This window comes from Diabrotica virgifera, chromosome 1 (assembly GCF_917563875.1).
Source record: "Diabrotica virgifera virgifera chromosome 1, PGI_DIABVI_V3a".
Lineage (NCBI taxonomy): Eukaryota > Metazoa > Arthropoda > Insecta > Coleoptera > Chrysomelidae > Diabrotica > Diabrotica virgifera.
This window is the reverse complement of record NC_065443.1, coordinates 253,895,412-253,916,435: the sequence shown is the minus strand read 5'-3', so window position 1 is coordinate 253,916,435 and position 21,024 is coordinate 253,895,412. Positions and strand designations below refer to the sequence as shown.

The 21,024-nt window shown below is 34.6% G+C and overlaps 1 protein-coding gene across 1 annotated transcript in view; it reads left to right on the top strand.

The window, feature by feature from the left end:
• Positions 1-21,024, top strand: part of LOC114334231 (dynein axonemal heavy chain 6) — a 226,424-nt gene that overhangs the window by 67,284 nt on the left and 138,116 nt on the right. Inside the window, exons 20-23 of the mRNA XM_050663379.1 lie at positions 5,628-5,840; positions 12,451-12,833; positions 19,662-19,848; positions 20,545-20,768. Of these exons, the coding sequence (XP_050519336.1) occupies positions 5,628-5,840; positions 12,451-12,833; positions 19,662-19,848; positions 20,545-20,768 (1,007 nt within the window). The remainder of the gene's footprint in view (positions 1-5,627; positions 5,841-12,450; positions 12,834-19,661; positions 19,849-20,544; positions 20,769-21,024) is intronic.

Sequence of the window (21,024 nt, the reverse complement as noted above, 5' to 3'; positions counted from 1 at the left end):
GACCAAATCGCAGAATATTTTTTTTTTCATTGCCTTGGTGACCTTCTCCCACCGTATTAACTCTGCTGGGATACCATCACTGCCCGAGGATTTGTGGTTTTTTAGTTTTTTTTTATAGATATTTTCACTTCTTCTAGCTAATGGGGTTCCACAAATTCTTCATTTCGGTACTCCACTTCTATGTTGTTAGTAGATTCCCCTTCCAGCAACTCTCGAAAGTGTCTTACCCATCGTAAAAGAATATCCTCTTTATTGATAAGCAAGTTGTCATCCTCATAGGCGTAACCAGGGTTTGGGGGTTATAACCCCCCCATTGGGATGAACTTTATTTAAGCTATATACGCTCTATACGGCTCTATACGCTTAACACCATACCCCTAGAGACTCTTCAGTAGTTGTAACCCCCCTTAGGATCATCCTGGTTACGCCGTTGGTCATCCTTATCATTATAGAGCTTGATTCTCGACTTGAATCCTTTTCTAACAATGTTTATTCGGTGATAAAACTTGCTTGTTTCTCCTTGACTCATATTGCTTTGGAGCCGTCTAGTGTGTCGTTCTCTGCTTCTAGTTTCTTTTTTTTTTTGTCTATGCGTTTCCGCTCTCTTCAAGTTTTTGTACCTATCTATTGATGCCTTAGTTGTCTTAGTCCTTCATTGTTGCATGGTCCTAAACATCTTGTTCTTCTGATCTGTTATTTTTTTTGCAATCTTGATATAACTAGTCATTTCTCTCTTGGGCTCGGGATATTCCTAATGTGCTTTAGGCTGTTAATTTCAAAGCCTCCTTGCAATTTTATATGTGACTGGAACTGTTATTTATTCTATTTAGCATATTTAAATTATATTTTATTTGTCTAGTACCCCTTTCTTTTTTGTCAATTCTTTGTCAAAACTTGACTCCTACCATGAAGTGGTCTGAGTCAATATTTGCGCCTCTGTAACTGCTGACGTCGATTAGGTTTGTAAAGTGCCTTCCGTCAGTTATAACATGGTCAATTTAATTTGTGGTGTTTCCATTTGGTGATATCCAAGTTGCTTTATGGATATTCTTATTTCTTTGTTAGCTGCCAAAATTTTAATAGGTAAGTCTCTAATAAGTCTTAATCAATTGTCATTAGTAACATCGTGAATGCTATGTTTATCCATATAACCTTGGTAGATTATCTATAATCTATAATAATAGCTTAAAAACTGTAATTGCACCAAACACATCGTTTTCACCTAAAAATATATAGTTTTCTCCACTCTTATTTTTCTTGATTGTTTTTGGCTTGAGCTACAGTCATTCAGCCAGTCTCAATCAAAAGTAAATGTATTAAAGATATTGCCAATTGGTGAAACATGGGTCTTATAATAATATTACAATATTTTACTTCTTATTTAACCTACTCATTACAGGTAATGTACATACTATGTTAATATAGTTATTTTCCTAACAAGTGCAGAAAGTCATTCTTTTCCGCACGCGACTGCAGTTTGCCGAACGACGCGAAGCGGGAGTTCGGCAAGCAGTCGAGTGCGGAAAAGAGACTTTCCGCAAGAGTTAGGAACAATATTTTTCTAAGAGTCTTTAAATAATTACCAAATCTTAATCAATTAATTTAATTAATATGAAAATACATACACAAATTAATTCTTTGACAAGCTTGTCAAAACCAAACTTTCAATATAATTAGTTAGCATGACGACGATCTTGGTTTCCATGACGACGATTCAAAACGACTGTTATTGTCTACCGATTTGACTTTCGAATATTATGTCAAAATAATTTTATTTCATCGAATTGTCGCGTTAATTTCATTAAAACAGGAACACAATAAGATATATTTGAAATAAATTAGTAAATAATATCTAAATATTAGTTTATTGCATGTATTATAATTACTTTAAGGCCATATTAACATATCTAAATTAACACGTGTACGGAAAAGTAAAAACCGCGTGCGGAAAAGTAACACGCGTGCGGAAAAGTGAAACTTTCTAAACTACAATGCGTTCGCGAAAGTAGACATTTTTGCACGCTCGTAGAAAAAATATTATAAATATATTATACTTAATGTTTATCAAGAACACATAGTGCATACATTTTACAAATAAAAATTTAATGTTAATTATTTAAAATAAATGCATTCTTCTTTGTATTTTTTTTTTGTTTTTTTTTTGTCACTACGATAAGATGTCAACCCGGTTCAACCCCTCGGAGGTTTAAATCCTCTTAGTGATTTTTTCTACTACATACCTACTCTTCACCGAATGATTGCCGGTATAAGCAATCCCCCCACTTACTGACCAACGGCTTCGGGCGGATGAGTTGGTAAGTGGCAGGGCACTCTTTTGTCCTGAGACTGAGAAATCGGTCTCGAAGGCGGATGAACCCTACAGAATGGTCAACGGTATAAGGATGCAGAAGGCAACGGGAAACCACTGCATTAAGGACTCATGGAGTATCCCTAGAAATCGTCATGGCTCACAGAAATGACAATCAACAACCTACTAATCATGGTTCTCGGATGCCAAGATTCGGCAGGGGAAGAATCGACAGTAACGACAGGGCTTCCCAGGCCGTTAGTCAGCGAAATCCCTGTTCACTAAATATATACAAATCCACCTACAAAATCGCTACATGGAATGTAAGAAGTATGTATGAACCTGGGAAACTGAAGAATATACAGCAAGAGATGATGCGACTAGATATCGATATATTAGGAATAAGCGATAAAAGATGGGTCAGCTCTGGCGAACGCAATACAGACAATGGACGAATCTATTACTCTGGAAGCAGCGACACCCAACACAGATATGGAGTTGCTATGATCCTCAGCGAAAAAGTAACGAGATCAGTAACAGGCTTCGTTCCGATGTCCGAAAGAATAATAATGTTGCAGTTATTGACAACCCATGGAAAAATGAACCTAATCCAGATTTATGCGCCAACTGCTGACAAAAATGAAGAAGAAATAGAAAACTTTTATAGCGAACTCCAGAAAACATTACATCTCACAGCATCTAGAGACATAACAGTGATAATGGGTGATTTCAACGCAAAAATTGGCGAAGGAAAATGCTACCCTAATGTAGGATCATATGGGCTTGGCGAACGAAACGACAGAGGAGATCGCCTAATAGAATTTTGCCAGGAGCATAATGTTATAGCCGCAAATACATTCTTTAAATTACCTAAGCGACGCCTGTATACATGGAAATCACCAGCTGACAAAGAGCACAAAATTGTCAGAAATCAAATTGACTACATCCTAATAAAGCACAGATATCGAAACTCAATTCAGGCAGTAAAGGCATATCCAGGAGCAGACGTATCATCTGATCATAGCCTTCTTATTGCTAGGTTTCAACTTCAACTAAAAAAGACGCAAAAAAGCCGCAACAACAATAAACTTAACATACAGAAACTAAAGTCAGAAGAAACAAAAGAAAATCTGAAACACGAAATCAACACAAATCTAGACAGAAACCCAGGAAAAAATTGCAACGTAGAACAGCAGTGGCAATTCTTCAAAACCTCTATATTAGAACCAAGTAAGAAAGTACTTACTACAACCAAATGTAAGAAAGAAGAATAGATGACGGAGGAAATTCTAGAGTTGATGAATGAAAGAAGAAAAAACAAAACCATTAATAAGACCCGCTATAAACAGCTTCAAAACCAAATAAGAAGAAAAATTAGGGAGGCTAAAGAAACCTACTTCTCTGAAAAATGTAAAGAAATAGAAGAACTGCAAAACACATATGACAACTTCAACCTACATAAAAAAGTCAAAGAACTAGCCGGAATAGGAAATAGAAGAACCTCAAATATATTGCTCGACAAAAATGGAAATATTATAATGGAGACAAAACGAAAACTACGACGATGGAAAGAGTATATCGAGGAACTATTTCATGACCAGAGAGAAGCTAGTACATCCGTAGATAGCCAAACGGGAGATGTAGGCCCAGAGATAACCAAATCAGAGGTTAGTCAGGCAATAAACTCTATGAAAACCAATAAATCTGCTGGTCCAGATGAATTGCCTAGCGAGCTGATAAAGTTGGTCAACGAGAAAAACCTGGACATAATAGTAGAACTGTTCAACGCTATCTATACTACAGGAATCATCCCTAGAGAAATGTTGACATCAGTCTTTGTGTGTTTGCCAAAGAAGGTGAATGCAAAAGAATGCAGTGACTACCGAACCATAAGCTTAATGTCACATACCTTGAAAATTCTATTGAAAATTATCCACGCCAGAATACACTCTAAACTGGAGCTGGATATTAGTGACACTCAATATGGGTTCCGCAATGGTATGGGTACCAGAGAGGCATTATTCTCCTTCAACGTGCTGACACAGAGATGTTTGGATGTTAACCATCCTCTTTACGTCTGTTTTATAGACTACAATAAGGCGTTTGATAAAGTAAAACATGATCGACTCATGGAAATCCTAAAAAATAAAAACCTAGATGAAAGAGATTTAAGACTAATAACACACCTCTATTACAATCAGCGAGCAATAGTAAGAATTGAAAAAGAAACATCTGAAGAAATGGAAATAAAGAGAGGAGTCAGGCAAGGCTGCATACTATCACCTCTATTATTTAACGCTTATTCTGAAGAGGTAATGCGAGAAACTCTGGAAGATGAAACAGTCGGCATAAGAGTAAATGGAGTCTTAGTTAACAACATCAGATATGCAGATGATACAGTAATAATAGCCGATAGTTTACAAGACCTGCAAAGACTCATGAGTAAAATAGTAAGGTGTAGTAGGGAGTACGGACTCTCTCTCAATATCAAAAAGACGAAGTTTATGAAAATTAGTAAAAACAACCATAATACTAACGAAATCTTGATAGTAGAGGGCCAGCAGATCGAAAGAGTAAAAAAGTACACTTACCTAGGAACACTTATAACAGAAAATAATGACTACACTGCAGAAATAAAAGTCAGAATCGAAAAAGCACGTTCTAATTTTATAAAAATGAAAAAGGTCCTATGTAGCAAAGATGTAACATTAGCTCTTAAAGTACGCCTAACAAAATGTTACGTCTACAGTGTTCTATACTATGGAGTGGAATCATGGACGTTAAATGTAGAGACAATGAGACGACTTAACGCCTTTGAAATGTGGACCTATAGAAAAATTATGAGGGTTTCCTGGGTAGATAGAGTTACAAACAATGAAGTACTGAGAAGAATAGGTAAAGAAAAGGAAGTTGAACTTACAATTAAAGAAAAGAAGCTACAGTATCTCGGACATGTGATGCGGGGCGAGAAGTATGGCATCCTACGACTCATAATGCAAGGAAAGATAGATGGCAGAAGAAGCATCGGAAGAAGACGAATTTCATGGTTGAAGAACCTGAGAGAGTGGTTTGGATGCAGCTCGAAACAACTATTTAAGCTACTGCCTCAAAAATTAAAATAGCTATGATGATTGCCAACCTCCGTAGCGGAGATGGCACCTGAAGAAGAAGTGATTTTTTTTCTTTATTTTTTTTAACTTTAGTATTTTTTAAAATTATTAAATAATAAAGTGCAATATGGCTTTGTGACCTTTCTCATCTTTTATTTAATATTTTAATAGATTTCTCATCTATTTTTTATTATTTTAAACATTTTTAGGGTATTTTGGGTGACCTCTTTCCAGGAATAGATCTTCCAGTACCTGATTATGGAATTTTTCAAAGTACCATCGAGGAAGTGATGGTTGAACACAACCTACAACCAGAAGAATGCATGATCCACAAAATTATACAGCTGTATGAAACCATGATAGTACGATGGGGAGTGATGCTGGTGGGACCGACGGGTGGAGGAAAATCAGAAATTTTAAAAGTAGGAAACTCTAAAGATTCTCTTATTATTTTCTAACTATTTATAGTCCATTTACTCACGGTTTTTGCTCCGGATTTTAAAGATCCGCTTGGATTGACATGAAATTTGGCTACACATAGCTAACATGTCAAAGAAAAAAAGTGATATTGTGCCGATGTGCGATTTTGCCCTGGGGGTGAGCATCATTCCTTCTCGGGGGTGAAAAAATATATATTCAAAATAAGTCCGGAAGTGGATAAACTAAGTTTTTTCACTAAGGCAATACTTTTCAAGTTATTTGCGAGTAAATATGTTCATGTTTTAACAAAAGAACAGTGCTTTTTAAAAGATTTTTCGCAAACAACTCAAAAAGTAAGTATGTTATCGAAAAAATATTCTTAACAAAAATATAGCTTAGAAAAAGGTAAAAAATAGTGTATGTTTGAAGTCTGTGGATCCAGTAGAAGCAGAGTTGTTGTAGGTAGTGAAAAGTAGGTTCTTATTCGTCAAATTCCAAATCAAATATTTAAATGTAAAATAACCAAAAAACGGCACTTTCCGGGGAAAATACATCACAACTTTTTTAAAGTGTTCAGAAAGGCTTTATTTTTGTTTATTAAAAAAAGTTATTAAGTGTATTAAAAAAAGTAAACAATTCGTGAAAATCACCCCCTAATTATCAGACGAAATGAAATTATTCGTTACCGCTTCACAAGTTACTTTACTTATGTATTATTTATATGATCTGTAAGTTTCATTGGTTGAAAGTGCGTATTTTTTTTAATGGCTGTAGTTGAAAGGGCTTGAACGAGTCACTAATCACGAGTGTGTGCAAATTTTGAACAACCGTATCTTAATCAATTTTTGTCTTGCAGAAAAACAAAAATTCCAAAATATTCGAAAAATCAAAACCTACATTTTTTGACTGTTTAAGATTTTTAGTATTACTAATAATTTTTAAGCTATTTAAAAAAAACATTTTTTTCAAAATTTCAAAAATTTGTTTACTTTAAAACTACTTTTTTTGAAAAGTAAGCACTTTGAACCAATGAAACTTATAAATCATATAAAAAATACATATTATTGTAAGTTAAGTAACTTGTGAAGCGGTAACGATTAATTTCATTTAGGATGTTAATTAGGGGGTGATTTTCACAATTTTTTTACCAAAAAAAGTTACTAACTTTATTTTGAGCGTAACTTGCTTACTTTTAAATAAATAAATAAATAAATAAATAAATAAATAAATGTTTATTCAGAGAAAAGATACAATACATACAATGGTAATACATTAAAATCATTATAATTCCCTATAAATAAACACAAAAATACCACTTGAAGCAGAATGCTTGTGCAGTGGTTAATTTGGTTCATTGTAATGTAACAAATTATCCTGAGTAGGTACACACTATCTTTTCACAGACAATACAATAATATAATATCTTTTACTTAATAATAAGAGAACAAAAAAAAAGGCAAAGAACATTACATTGTTTTTTGAATAATTAAATAATTAAAGAAAATAATTCTATTTCAAAATCTGGAAAAAAAATTAAAAATACAGCATCCCTACGATGTATTTATCAAAAAATAACAGCAACAAATGAGAAAAAAAAACACAATTAGGTACAACAACTATGAGTCCAATATTCAAACACTTGTTTTATACACTCTATATCAGGGGTCACCAATTAGCGGACCGCGGTCCGCATGTCCGAAAATTGTATTAAAAAAAAGGTCTCTTGTCATTTTTTTCAAAAGTTGATGGTTTTCGAGTTATAAGCGATTTAAAATCTGAAAAATGTGAAAATGCCTACGCATTTTCGAGGTTTGAAAACTCATATATAAATTATTAGTTTTCAGGTTGCCAAGTGCCTACATTGAAGTTTATAAATTCAATTTCAAGATTCTAATGAGTAATCGGGACTTACTCCAATATAGACCTTTGTTTTTTAATTGTTAATTATACGAGTCCACTCGATTTTTAAGTCGTCGCACATCGCAATTTATGGTGCGTCTCTGTCGCACTTATTATACATATTATACGTACTTATGCAAAAAATGCCCAACAAATACTCCACATTTATTTAAATTTTATAATTTATTGTTAACATATTTTTTTCTTAATGATTTATTTATTTATTCAATTAAATATTGCCAATGTGCTAATTAAATACGTCAATAAAAACAAATGGTCGAAATTGAAATAAACCCCTATAACTCATCAGAATTTTGAAATTGAATGTTATAATATAATAAGCGAGTCTTCTACAGCTGTCGCCGCTTCTCGCATCCTAATTTCCAGCGATTTCTGTCGAAGCAATCTTCAGTTTTTAAGTCTCTGGCGGTCATTGCATCTTCGACATCTTCTCTCCAGGATCGTCTTGGTCTACCTCGTTTTCTTCTTGTGGGTGGAGTCCATTTTTCTATTTTTTTCGGCCATCTATTTTCAGGCATTCTCTGAAGGTGTCCATACCAGTTAAGTCTTTTGGCTTCGATTGTGTCTATTATATCTAGATCGATTTCCATTTGTCTCCTAATCGTTTCTCACCCTATCAAGTCTAGTGAGTCGGCAACATCGTCTCCAATAGTTCATTTCCATCGCCTTGATTTTTGACTTGTTTCTTTGTAACCCAATACTTTCTATTATTGTTTTATACATTCTTCTTTTATTTTCTTTTGTTATTTTATTACTCCACAATAGTCCGTGTAGCTGTCTGGTGGCTGATCTTGCTTGGCCAATCCTGGAATGTATTTCGTCGTTACTCCCTGCTTTTGAAGATATTTGGACTCCTAAGTATTTGAAGACTTCTGTTGGATTTATAGTTCCCATTTCAATTTGTAGACGTTCTGGTGTTTCTCCTACAACTAAGTACTCGGTTTTTTGTATATTAATTGTAAGGCCCCACTTAGTGTACTCCTCTTCCAGTTTTCTGAGCATATAGTCTATATCACTCTCGTCTTCAGCTAGAATGGCTTGGTCGTCAGCGAAGTGTATTGTGTACAATCAATCGTCATCGATTGGGATGCCCATATTGCAGCACTTTCTTCTCCACAGTGAGAGTGCCTCATTTAAATATATTTTAAAGAGTGTAGGTGCTATGCAGCAGCCTTGCTTTAGGCCCTTACTAATAGGAATTTCTCTCGTTAATTTGTTTCCAGTTTTAATGTTTACCGTCATATTTTTGTAAAGCTGTTGTACTGCTTGTATATTTTTTTTGCTTATTCCTTGTTTTTCCATTGCTATCCAGAGCATTGAAAGTGGTACACTATCGTATGCCTTTGTCAGATCAATAAAAACTATATGGGTGGAAAGGTTGTGGGCTAATCTTTTCTCAATAACTTGCTTTATAGAAAATATGCTGTTCATACAGGATCTGCCTGCACGAAAGCCATTTTGTTCTTCTACATCTGTCATCTCTTTTTCAATTTTATTTTTTATTATTTTTCCATAGAGTCTTGAGAGTGAGTTTATGACACTAAGCCCCCTGTAGTTTGAACAATTTTTTCTATCTCCTTTTTTGTATATATTGTTAATATGTGCTTTTGTCCACTCATATGGTAAATCATGACCTTTATAGAATAAGGTGAAAACATACGCAAGTAATTCTCGTAATACTTGTGGGCTGTGTTTTAGTAATTCGTTCGGTATTCCTTGTGGTCCGCATGACTTTCGATTTTTTAGAGTTCGTATTGCATTCTCGACTTCCTGTACTGTTATTTCATCGTCTTCATCGTATTCTACTTCATATGTTGTTGTACTGATGTTCGTGAATTGCGGTCTTGTTTCAGTCAAAAGTTGCGAGTAATGTTCGATCCAAGATCTTTCTTTTATTAAATCTATTCTACTAGTCTCTTTTCTGTTTGTTCTCAGATTTTTTATCGTTTTCCATGCTTCTCTTGATCTTGTTGACCCTATGTATTTGTTGAGCTCTTCGCATTTACTTTCCCAGGAATTATTTTTTGCTTTCGTTACTAGATTTTTTACTTCTCTGTTTGATCTTGCATACGTTCGTCTATCATCTGGGTCATTTGTTTGCAGCCATTTTTGATACGCTTGTTTCTTGTTATGTACTGCATTAGCAATGTCATCTGTCCACCACAATGGAGTATTCTTTTTGTTCCTTTCCACTGTGCCGAGCGCTTCATAAGCTGCTTCATTGATTTTATTTAATATCTCGTTATAGGTATTCTGGGCTGAGGAGTAAGTCAGGTTCGACAATTTTTGGCTAAGCCGCAGCTTATATAAAAATGATGTTGAGTTGTTTTGCAGTGCATCAATATTGTATTTACGTAGATCCGTCTCGAGTGATTTTGATTGAGCTGGTTGGTTGTCATTTTGATGTAGTAGTCGCGGTCGATACTGTAGAAAACATTTTGATCTTACCATATAGTGGTCAGTTCCACACTCCGGTCCTCTTAATACTCTTACGTCTTCAACTTGTATGTGTGTTTTTTGTTTGGTGATAACATAATCTATAATTGACTTGGTATTTCTCGTTGGTTGGACCCAGGTATACTTATGTATGTTTTTATGTTGGTAGAATCCGTTTAGAATTTTCAGAGAGTGCTGTTCGCAGAATTCGATTAAATGTTCCCCATTTTCATTTGTTTTAGCATCACCGTATTTTCCCACAACTTTGTCATTTATTTTTTTTCCTGTCCAAGCATTAAAATCTCCCAACAGCACAATTTCTTTGCGGCTATTTATATTTTCTATAAGTTCTGATAAGATCTCGTAGAATATTTGTTTAGCTGTTTTTGATGCATTTTCTGACGGAGCATATATTCCAATGATTTCGAGGTCGTGCCCTTTCCACGTAATAGATACTCTAATAATTCTCTCATTGATCTGTTCCCAGCTTTTCAGGTTTCCTTTTAAGTCTTTTTTTATCAATATTGATACCCCTGCTTGTGCTCTCTTGTCTTTTTCTACTCCACTATAAATATGGATAAAACCTCCTATATCTTCACTTCCTTGGCCTTTTTTCTTTGTTTCGGTGAGAACTGTGATATCTGATTTTATTTTCTTTACTTCTGCCATGACTTCGTCTGACTTAGTTCTCCACCCTTGGATATTCCATGTGTTTATATTCAGAGTCCTTGTTCGTTTGCTACGTCGTCTTCGTTTTTTTCCGTCCGTATTCCGAGGCTGGATTTTAGAATTTTTTGCAGTTAGTTTTTTACAGGTGTAGAGGAGCAGGCCCTACGCCCTAACCCCCTACCAGGAGGACCAGGATTTTCTGTTAGGGTTTACTCCCTTAGTCAAGAGTATGTAACAGAAAGAAATATAGTGACCCGTCTGCCCTCGGAAACCTAATAGCCATTCGGGGTCGGAAAAAACAAGAGTTAGCCAAGAGAGGCTGATAGGAAAGATTAAAGACATTTCACTCAAGACAAGTTGAAGAAGAGTAAAATGTGAAGGCCCTTATGATCCGCCAGGTGCGATCCATAAGGGTATGAGTATTGATACACTTTGTGGTCCCGCTCATACATCGGGGTGTTGACTACAGACTGTATGGCTCGTCCAGCATGCCATAGCATGGAGGATGGGTGCACGCCATTTTTAGAATGTAGACACCCAAATTCCATGGCCTGACCCAATATTGAATGTTTAAACTGCAATTTAGGCACTTAAGAGCCGCAAAAATAATAATGTACACATGAATTTTCAAGCTTCGAAAATTAATATTTTCGCTTTTTTCAGTTTATAAATCGCTTAAAACTTGAAATCTATCAAGGTTCAAGAAAAATGACAGAAAATCTTTTTTGTTTAAGATGACCCAAAAATGCTAAAAACATATTTTCGGGAGCAAAAAAGGTGATGTTTTGGATTTATTAAAAAACTGTTAAAAACAATTTCTGCCTAAAAATTTCGCACTGCACCCTTCTGATTTGTTTACCGAATTGGAACAACCAGGCAGGTAGTGTTAACTCTGGACCCCGGAAGTGTCATAGGTTTTCGAAACGGACCCTCAGGAAATATAATTGGTGACCCCTGCTCTATATATTCAAACACTTGTTTTGATACTAGTAACTTTTTTAAAAAAACAAAAATAAAGCTTTTTTAAACACTTTATAACGGTTTTAATGAGTTTCTCCGAGAAGTGGTTCATTTTTTGGTTATTTCACATTGAAATATTCGATTTGGAATTAGATGAAGAAGAACCTACTTTTCATTACCTACAACTCTGCTTCTACGTGGTCTACAGACTTGGTACATACACCATTTTTTTCACATTTTTATAAGCTTTATTTTTGCTAAGAATATTTTTTCGATAAAATACTTACTTTTTAACTACCGTGTAACAACACGATTTTTTTGTTGAAAAATGAACATATTTGCTCGAAAAAAACTCGATAAGTATTCTCTTAGTGAAAAAACTGTATAGAATAAAAGTTGTTTAGAATTACTCAGTTTATCTATTTCCGGACTTTTTTTTGAACGTATGTTTTTTCACCTCCGAGAAGGGGTAATACTCCCCCCATGGAAAAAGCATAAAATCACTTTGTTTCTTTGACATGTTAGCTATGTGTATGCCAAATTTCATGTCAATCCAAGCGGTTCTTTGAAACCCCGAGGTTTTGTAATATTTTATTGTGAGTGAATGGACTATTATGCACTTTGCAGACTTTGAACAGAACACTAACTAGGATGCATCACAACGGTATCAAAGGTCCCCAGTTTCGACCTGTTCGTACGTACACTATGAATCCCAAAGCAATAACAGCTGGGGAACTCTATGGAGAAATTAACCCTTTTACTCTGGAATGGAAAGATGGTTTAATGGGCATAACGATGAGAACAGCAGTTGGTTTTACCACAGAGGAACACCAGTGGATCATTTGTGATGGTCCTGTTGACGCAGTTTGGATCGAAAACTTGAACACTGTATTGGACGACAATAAAATGTTGTGTCTAGCGAATTCTGAAAGGATCAAGCTGACTGAGTGGGTCCATATGGTGTTTGAAGTTCAAGATCTTTCTCAAGCTTCCCCAGCAACGGTTAGCAGGTAAAAAACGGTTATTAAATAGTGTGACATACATAGTTTTCCTTCAATTAAGTCAATTATGTATATATGTTCTTCTGATTTATAGCTGGATCATACAGTGGATGGACCAGCGATTTAAAATTTTATATTTTCGACCTTGCCAAATATACGGTTTCTGAGATACACGGATAATATGCGCATTTTTAAATAGAGCCACCCGTAGATTTTACAATCTTCTGTTACAGTTTTTTATTGCCGATGCAGCATATATTCTGCCAATGGCCAATATTGACCATTAAGATGCAGACAAAATAAAATGGACCACTTGCTGTTTGTTAAAGTTTAAAAAAGTTCTATCTGTTTTGTCGATAAATACGTTGTGATTGGCTTTGAAAAGAGGCTTAACCGCGATAAAAAAAAACATACTAAAATACAATGGTACATTTAACAGAGCGTCAAAAAAAAATATACATATACTAAAAAGGATATGGTGACAGGTAATAATAGGTATAGAAACATTTAATAATAAGTACGAATACAAAACGCCTATAGCACGTGGGACTATATCTAAAATTATTCATAAATTTGAGGAAAGTAGACATATATGAGAACTCCCAAAAAGTTGTCACCCGGGTATTTCAGAGAATATAAAAACTGACATTTTTTGTCGATGGTTGAAGATCCGCATAAGGCTACTAGAATAATTGCAACCGAAAATCACATCAGTCAAACAACTGTTCGTACCTAAATATTAAAAAAAAAGAAAATTGGCATTTATGTAATGCACAATTGGTAAAGGAACTGAATGAAGACAATCCAGATCGCAGAATGGAGTTCTGTGTGATAAATTGTTGAATTTATGTAACACTAATTCTAATTTTTTTAACCAAATCCTTTTTTCTGATGAGGCTACTTTCCATCTAAATGGCACGGTCAATAAATAAAACTGCAAGTGCTGATCAGGTAAAACTTTGTATTAGATGGTGAAAGCATATACACAGTATCAACAAAAGATCAATGTGTGGGTAGAAATTATTAATAATACCATTATTGGACCTTATTTTTGGGAAACAATCATACCAGATGAAAAATACTGGGCATTTTTAGAATTGGAGTTAATTTTAGAATTAACCAGACTCTTTCCTGACAATATAAAGCCTCTTCTTGTGAAAAGATCAATTTGGTTTCAGCAGGATTGAGCACTTCCTCATTATCTTGGAGGCGTTCGTGAGTTTCTCAACAATAAATTTCCAAATAGTTGGATTGGAAGAAAAGGAGCTATTAAATCGCCAGCAAGATTCCCGGGTTTGGCATGTTTCGATTATTTTTTATGGGATTATTTAACCCGCGAGCAGTCGTGCCGTTAGAAAAAATCTAACATTTTATCCTTTTTCGTGATAACTTGATGAAAAATTTTGCAACATAACTTTCCACTCGTAAGTGCCTCGAGAAAGGGTGTAGTAATGCGTAAGTTTATCTTTTTTTTCTTCTTCTTATTTTTTTGGAATATATGGCTTTGCTAAGAAAAATTAGCTTTAATACTAGGTTGTTCAATAAGTTTTGCGGGTCGATATGAGTGGGCGTTGCTACCAGCATAAATTTTTAGGTTATGTAGGTAGACTCTTCATATGAACGTGTGTGAAGTTTCATGCCAATCTCTCAATTCATTCTTTGTTTACAAGCCATTTATTATTGACGTGTCACACTATTTATCAAAATGGAAAAAATCAAGTATCGTGCAGTGATTGAATTTTTATTTTTGGAAGGTTTAAAGCAAAGGAAATTTATGAACGAATGTTTAGAGTGTATAAGGACTCTTCCCCTTCAATTAGTACAGTAGAAAGATAGGTTTCTGAATTTAAACGTGGTCGTACAAGCCTAGAAGACGATCCACGTCAAGGACCTCCAAAAACAGTAACAACCCGAGAAATCGTAGAAAAAATACAGGATATGGTATTGGAAAATCGTAGAGTGACTGAAGGAGATTTAGTAGAAGCCCTAGGGATCTCATTGGGCAGTTTAAGCTATATCTTGACTGAAGTATTGGGTTTCAGAAAACTGTGTTCACAATGGGTGCCGCATTCGCTAACAACGGAACAAAAACACATTCGAAAGCGACTTTCTCAGCAACATTTAGAGCAGGGGTGGGCAAAAGCCGGCCCGCGGGACGGATCCGGCCCTTTTGCTTACTTTATCAGGCCCATTGAGAAATCTCGCAAGCGATTTTTTTACGAAAGTAATGCATTAATTTTTTTCGAATCCTGAGAAAACTAATAATTATTTTTGAAAAATTTTAACGCAGAATGAAATACTACATTATTACCGAGGGACGAAAGTCCCTGAAAACTTCTATAATGTTTATCAGAGGGGAAAAAATGTCTTTCTCCTTTTAATGATGGTCAAAAGTTCTCTGTTCCTTTTCCATTCTGTGCAACATTCGTTCGTAATATGATCGGTCCATGGTATTTTCATAATTCCCCCAAAAAGCCACATCTCAAAATCTTGCAGCTTTTTCATTAAGTCAGCATTAACAATCCAATAAAGAAGAAGAGAGTGGACATAACGTTTTTATTATTATCCCGGTTTTTTATAGCATTCTCCGTCTTTCGATTGCCAGTTTCCAGCTTCGTCCGTCGTTGCATTCGTCAGGGTGAAGGTTCCTTTCCGACATTGCCTTCTGAATGCCGCCTAGTCAGGATTGTTTCGGCGTTCCTCTCTTCCTTCCTTCCCTTGGCCTCCATTTTAAAATTTGTTTTGGTAGCCTGTCGTTGTCCATTGACGTCGTACATGATCATACCAGACCAGATCAGTTCTCTCCTTTGAATTTTGTCTATGATGGTTGACTTGATATAACATTATACCATCCGATATTAGATTGGCAGATTGAATCTTTGGTTACTCAGAAATTTCCTCATGTTCAAAAAGGCTACTCTTGACTATTCTTGATCGAATTTCTGAAGTTCATTTTTTTATCTGTGTTACCCCTCCCTATTAACTTATTTATTTTTAGCACATAAGCAAAACGCTCGGACAGGTCGATTTTTAAAACAGTCATAGTATATTCTGGCATCAATGTTTCGAACTTTACGTGATCCCTCTTCAGATAACAGTCATAACTTTGATTTTTTTTAAATAGGAAAGTACATCATGTGATACCGCATTTAAAAGCTTTTGAGATACTGATTACAAAAATGTATAATACTTAAATCCTTTTTGAGAGTGTATGCGCAAAATTCCAGGTCGAATTATTTTTAAATGCATTCACTTTTTGCGGATCCTGAGAAAACTAATAAGTATTTTTGAAAAATTTAAACGCAATATATGAAAGATTACGATATTACCGAGGGTTTTAAGTCCCTGAGAACTTATTTAATGATTTTAATAAGTTACAGGGGTGAAAAAATAGACAATTAAGAGTGATTTTTAACTTAAAATATATAATTCAAAAGAACTTTTTGTTTATTTTAAGGGACTTTCAGCTCTCGGTAATAATGTAATCTTTCATTCTGCGTTTAAATCTTTCAAAAATACTTATTAGTTTTCTCAGGATCCGCAAAAAATGAATGCATTTACAAATAATTCGACTGAAATTTTACGCTTACGCTCTTGAGAAAGATTTGAGTATTCTACATTTTTGTAATCAGTATCTCAAAAGCTTTTAAATGAGGTGTCACGTGATGTATTTTCCCATTTAAAAAAATCAAGGTTATGCCTGTCACCTGAAGAGGGTTCAAGTAAAGTTCGAAACATTGATGTCAGAATATACTAGGATTGTTTTAAAAATCGACCTGTCCGAGCGTTTTGCTTATGTGCTAAAAATAAATAAGTTAATAGGGAGGGGTAACACTTATTCCAGCGCACTGTATAATGGACCATATTAAAAATTTCGTAATTTTACTGGGAACAAATTGTTCGCATGTACACACCAGAAAGACAATTTATTATTATTACCAGTCAAATGTCTTTCTCCAAATGCTTTAAAATGATACTTTAGTATCTTTGTCAAAAAATTTCTTGGGTAGAGAAAAACCTCCACCAAAAACATTAGCGTACATACTGGGTATGGTCTTCCGGGCCGGGAGACATTTTGAAAATTTCATTTTGGCCCGTGCTTAAAAGTATTTGCCCACCCCTGATTTAGAGCGTTTTCGAAAGGATAAAGTCGATTTTGTGCATCGATTCATCACTATGGATGAGACTTGGGTCTATCACCATGATCCTGAATCAAAACAAGAGGCTGAAGAGTGGTGTGAACCTGGTTCTTCGGCTCCAAAACGAGTTCATGTCCACAAATCGGCTAAGAAGGTGTTAGCGTCAGTTTTTTGGGATGCGAGACGAATTTTGTTTGTGGATTACTTACAAACTGGTAAAACAATAAATTCTGAATATTATTGTAACCTCTTAGATCAGTTGAAGGAAAAAAATCGTGAAAAAAAGCCTGGTTTGCAGAAGAAAAAAATCCTATTTCATCAGGATAATGCACCGTCTCATAAGAGCTTTTTAACAATGGCTAAAATCCATGAACTAAAGTTCGAATTGTTGGAGCATCCACCTTATTCAGCAGATTTGGCCCCTAGGGACTTCCATCTATTCCAGTACCTAAAAAAATTCATGGAAAGCGTTTTTCATCAAATGATGAAGTCATAACAGCTGTGGAAGCCTATTTTGCAACCCTTCCAGATTCTCACTTTAGGGATGGAATTTGTAAATTGGAATCTCGTTGGAACAAGTGTATTGATGTTCAGGGAGACTATACTGAATAATAAAGTTTATTGCAATCCTTAAAATTGTGTTTTTCTTATCGAACCGCAAAACTTATTGAACAACCTAGTAATTGTTAGAAATAATATTTCTAACATTGCAAGTAAATAAAAATACTATAACATAAAGATTTGTTGTAAATTCGCGTCTAAATCCGTATTGTTAGACAAAATCTGACGCGCGACCGATTACGTGACAGAAAAGAACGCAACTGTTTCCGGGTTAAAAAGCAAAGCATTATGTAAATAGGCCACAGACTATCCAAGAACTGAAAAAGACAGAATTACGGAAGAGATAGCACTAACTCTTCCGGAAACGATTAGATGTCTCCCGTCTTAGATGAATTTTCATTCAGAATAGATTTCTGTTACTATAGACAAGGTGGTCATACATAGACCACCTTTAATTTTTTTCTTTATAGTCCATGTGGTGAGACCGCTCCCGTCTGAAAAACATTTCTAATTCGATTTCTCTGCGGATTCATATTCAAAAATGTCCCGTCTAAACAAATCTGAAGGGTGCCGGACGGAATTTTCGGGCAGAAATTGTTTAAACAATTTTTTTAAACAAATACATCAACTTTTATTGCTCGAAAAAATACATTTTTAGATTTTTTGGGTCATTCTAAACAAGAAAGGTATCTTGTGATTTTTCTCAAAAATTGACAGTTTTTGAGTTATAGGCGATTTAAAATCTAAAAAATGCGAAAATACTCATTTTCGAGGCTTAAAAACTTTTATTTAATTTAGTATTTTTAAGGATACCAATAACTTGGATTAAATTTAAACATTCCTATTCAAGATTCCGAAGAGTGATCGGGTCTAACTCCAATTTAGACCGTAGTTTTTTAATTGTTAATTATGCATGTCCATCCGATTTTTTGGCCGGTGCGGCGTGCTCTATTTCAAAAATCTCCTATTTTCCTCCGAAAAATATTTTTTCTAGATTCTTTGGGACATTCTAAATAAAATAAGTTTCTTGACATTTTTCTCAAAAGTTACTAGTTTTAAAGTTATAAGCAATTTAAAATGCGAAAATATGTTTTTTTGTCATTTTTCGGATTTTAAATTGCTTATAACTTTAAAACTAGTAACTTTTGAGAAAAATGTCAAGAAACTTATTTTATTTAGAATCTCCCAAAGAATCTAGAAAAAGTATTTTTCGGAGGAAACTAGGAGATTTTTGAAAATAGTGCGCGCCGCACCGGCAAAAAAACCGGATGGGCACGCATAATTAACAATTAAAAAACTACGGTCTAAATTGGAGTTAGACCCGATCACTCTTCGGAATCTTGAAAAGGAATGTTTAACTTTTATCCAAGTTATTGGCACTCTTAAAAATACTAATTTAAATATGAGTTTTTAAGCCTCGAAAATGCGTATTTTCGCATTTTTTAGATTTTAAATCGCCTATAACTCGAAAACTGTTATTTTTGAGAAAAATCACAAGATACATTTCTTGTTTAAAATGACCCAAAAAATCTAAAAATATATTTTTTGGAGCAATAAAAGTTGATCTTATGTATTTGTTTAAAAAAATTTTTAAACAATTTCTTCCCAAAAATTCCGTCCGGCACCCTTCAGATTTGTTTAAAGGGGACATTTTTGAATATGAATCCGCAGAGAAACCGAATTAGAAATGTTTTTCAGACGGGAGCGGTCTCACCACATGGACTATTAGGTGCTTTCTATTACACCAATATTAATTATATAATAAAAATATGTTTCCTAATTTCTTTATGCGCTATGTTATATGTCTCTTAACTTTTCCAACATATTTATAATATTAGCCTCATACAGACTGTTTATTTTTCAATTAGATATACATCCTGTACATGGTAACACTGTTCCCACCTAATGCACCTGATTCACGCCGATTCTAACACTCCTTCCTTCGTCGTCATTATCATCCTCATCGCCAACGATAGTGTAATAAGCAATGTTGCCGATTTTAGTGCTTCCTTCAGGGGGAGGTATCTAATCCAAATCTAAACGTATTGTATGTCACAAATATAGGACATTAGCCTAGTGCCTGGTTAATTAGCGACTGGTGAGCTACCATATATCAAAATATTATTTGATATTTTAGATGTGGTATGGTATACGTCGACTCAGAAGAGATTAAGTGGTTCCCATATGTGAAATCTTGGATGGCAAACTTCAGCGAAGCACTTTTGTCTCAAGAAATGAAAGAATTTATGCTTGAATTGTTTGATCATGCTGTAGAAAATGGGTTTATGTACGTTAAAAAGCATAGTCACTATTCTATTCACCAAGTGAGTATTTTTTTATCAGTATAGCTACAAATATTCTTGCAGTATTTTTACCTTTTATTTTTAATATATGAGATCTTATTCTATCTTAATATACAGATCTATGCGTTTTTCCACTGACCTATCCATCTAGTTGCAACATTATTGTTAGGTACTTATTTTTTACTACTACAGTACAACCTGCCACATCCGGACCTGTCATATCCGGACCTCCCCATATCCGAACGGTTCTATCGTGCGCATCTACCGAAATCTACCGAGAAAGGCTGCTGTTGGACAACGTACCCTCTCATCTTGACCCGAAAGAACTAAAAGATGGCGAAATAAAGTGTCTCTTTTGCCCCCAAATGTGACATCCCTCTGTCAGCCTATGAATCAAGGTATTATCCTATCGACGAAAGTTATTGACTGTGTTGATTACTGGAATGTATGAAGGAGAAAACGTTTCAGAGACTATAAAAGAAGTATTGGTCTTGATATCTGAAATTTTTCATATCCGGATCGATCTGTCGCCACATTGATCCGGATATGGCAGGTTTTACTGTACTTTTATAGTACATTTTTTTTATTTTTTAAATTGTGTGTCTATACGTTCAAAAATAAATCTGTATATATTTTAAACTTCATAATTATTATTATGCTATTTACAATATATTCTTGTTTCCTCTGTTTATTATACAATAAATTTTCTGTCCTCAGGTGGACGTGAGTAAGGCCAAAATGGTGTGTTCTTTGATAGAGAGCTTTCTCAAAATGCCTGGTGCTATGGACAAAATCGGCGAAAAGAGCAAAGTGAGAACCTTTTTGTGTCAAACTTTTATATTGTGCTACCTCTGGGGTGTTGGAGGTAACTTGCTTGACGAAAGTAGGGAAAAATTCGAAATAAAGGTTAGAGATCAGTTTGACGAACATCCTGACTCCAAGTAAGTAAAATGTTGCTAGTGTTTTTATACCTCAACGTTTAAGTAGGTACCTAATATATATAGGTATACCATAACGTCTACCTTTGATGAACCAGACTTAGTCATAATCTCGATGTTAAGTGCGCGTTATAAATGTAAAATAAATTGTACAAAATAATTAGATATAAATTATATGTTTTTAGTATATATTTTAGTGTGCAAATAAGTTAAAATAAAGACTTATAAATTAAGTTAAAAATAAAATAAAGTAAGGAAC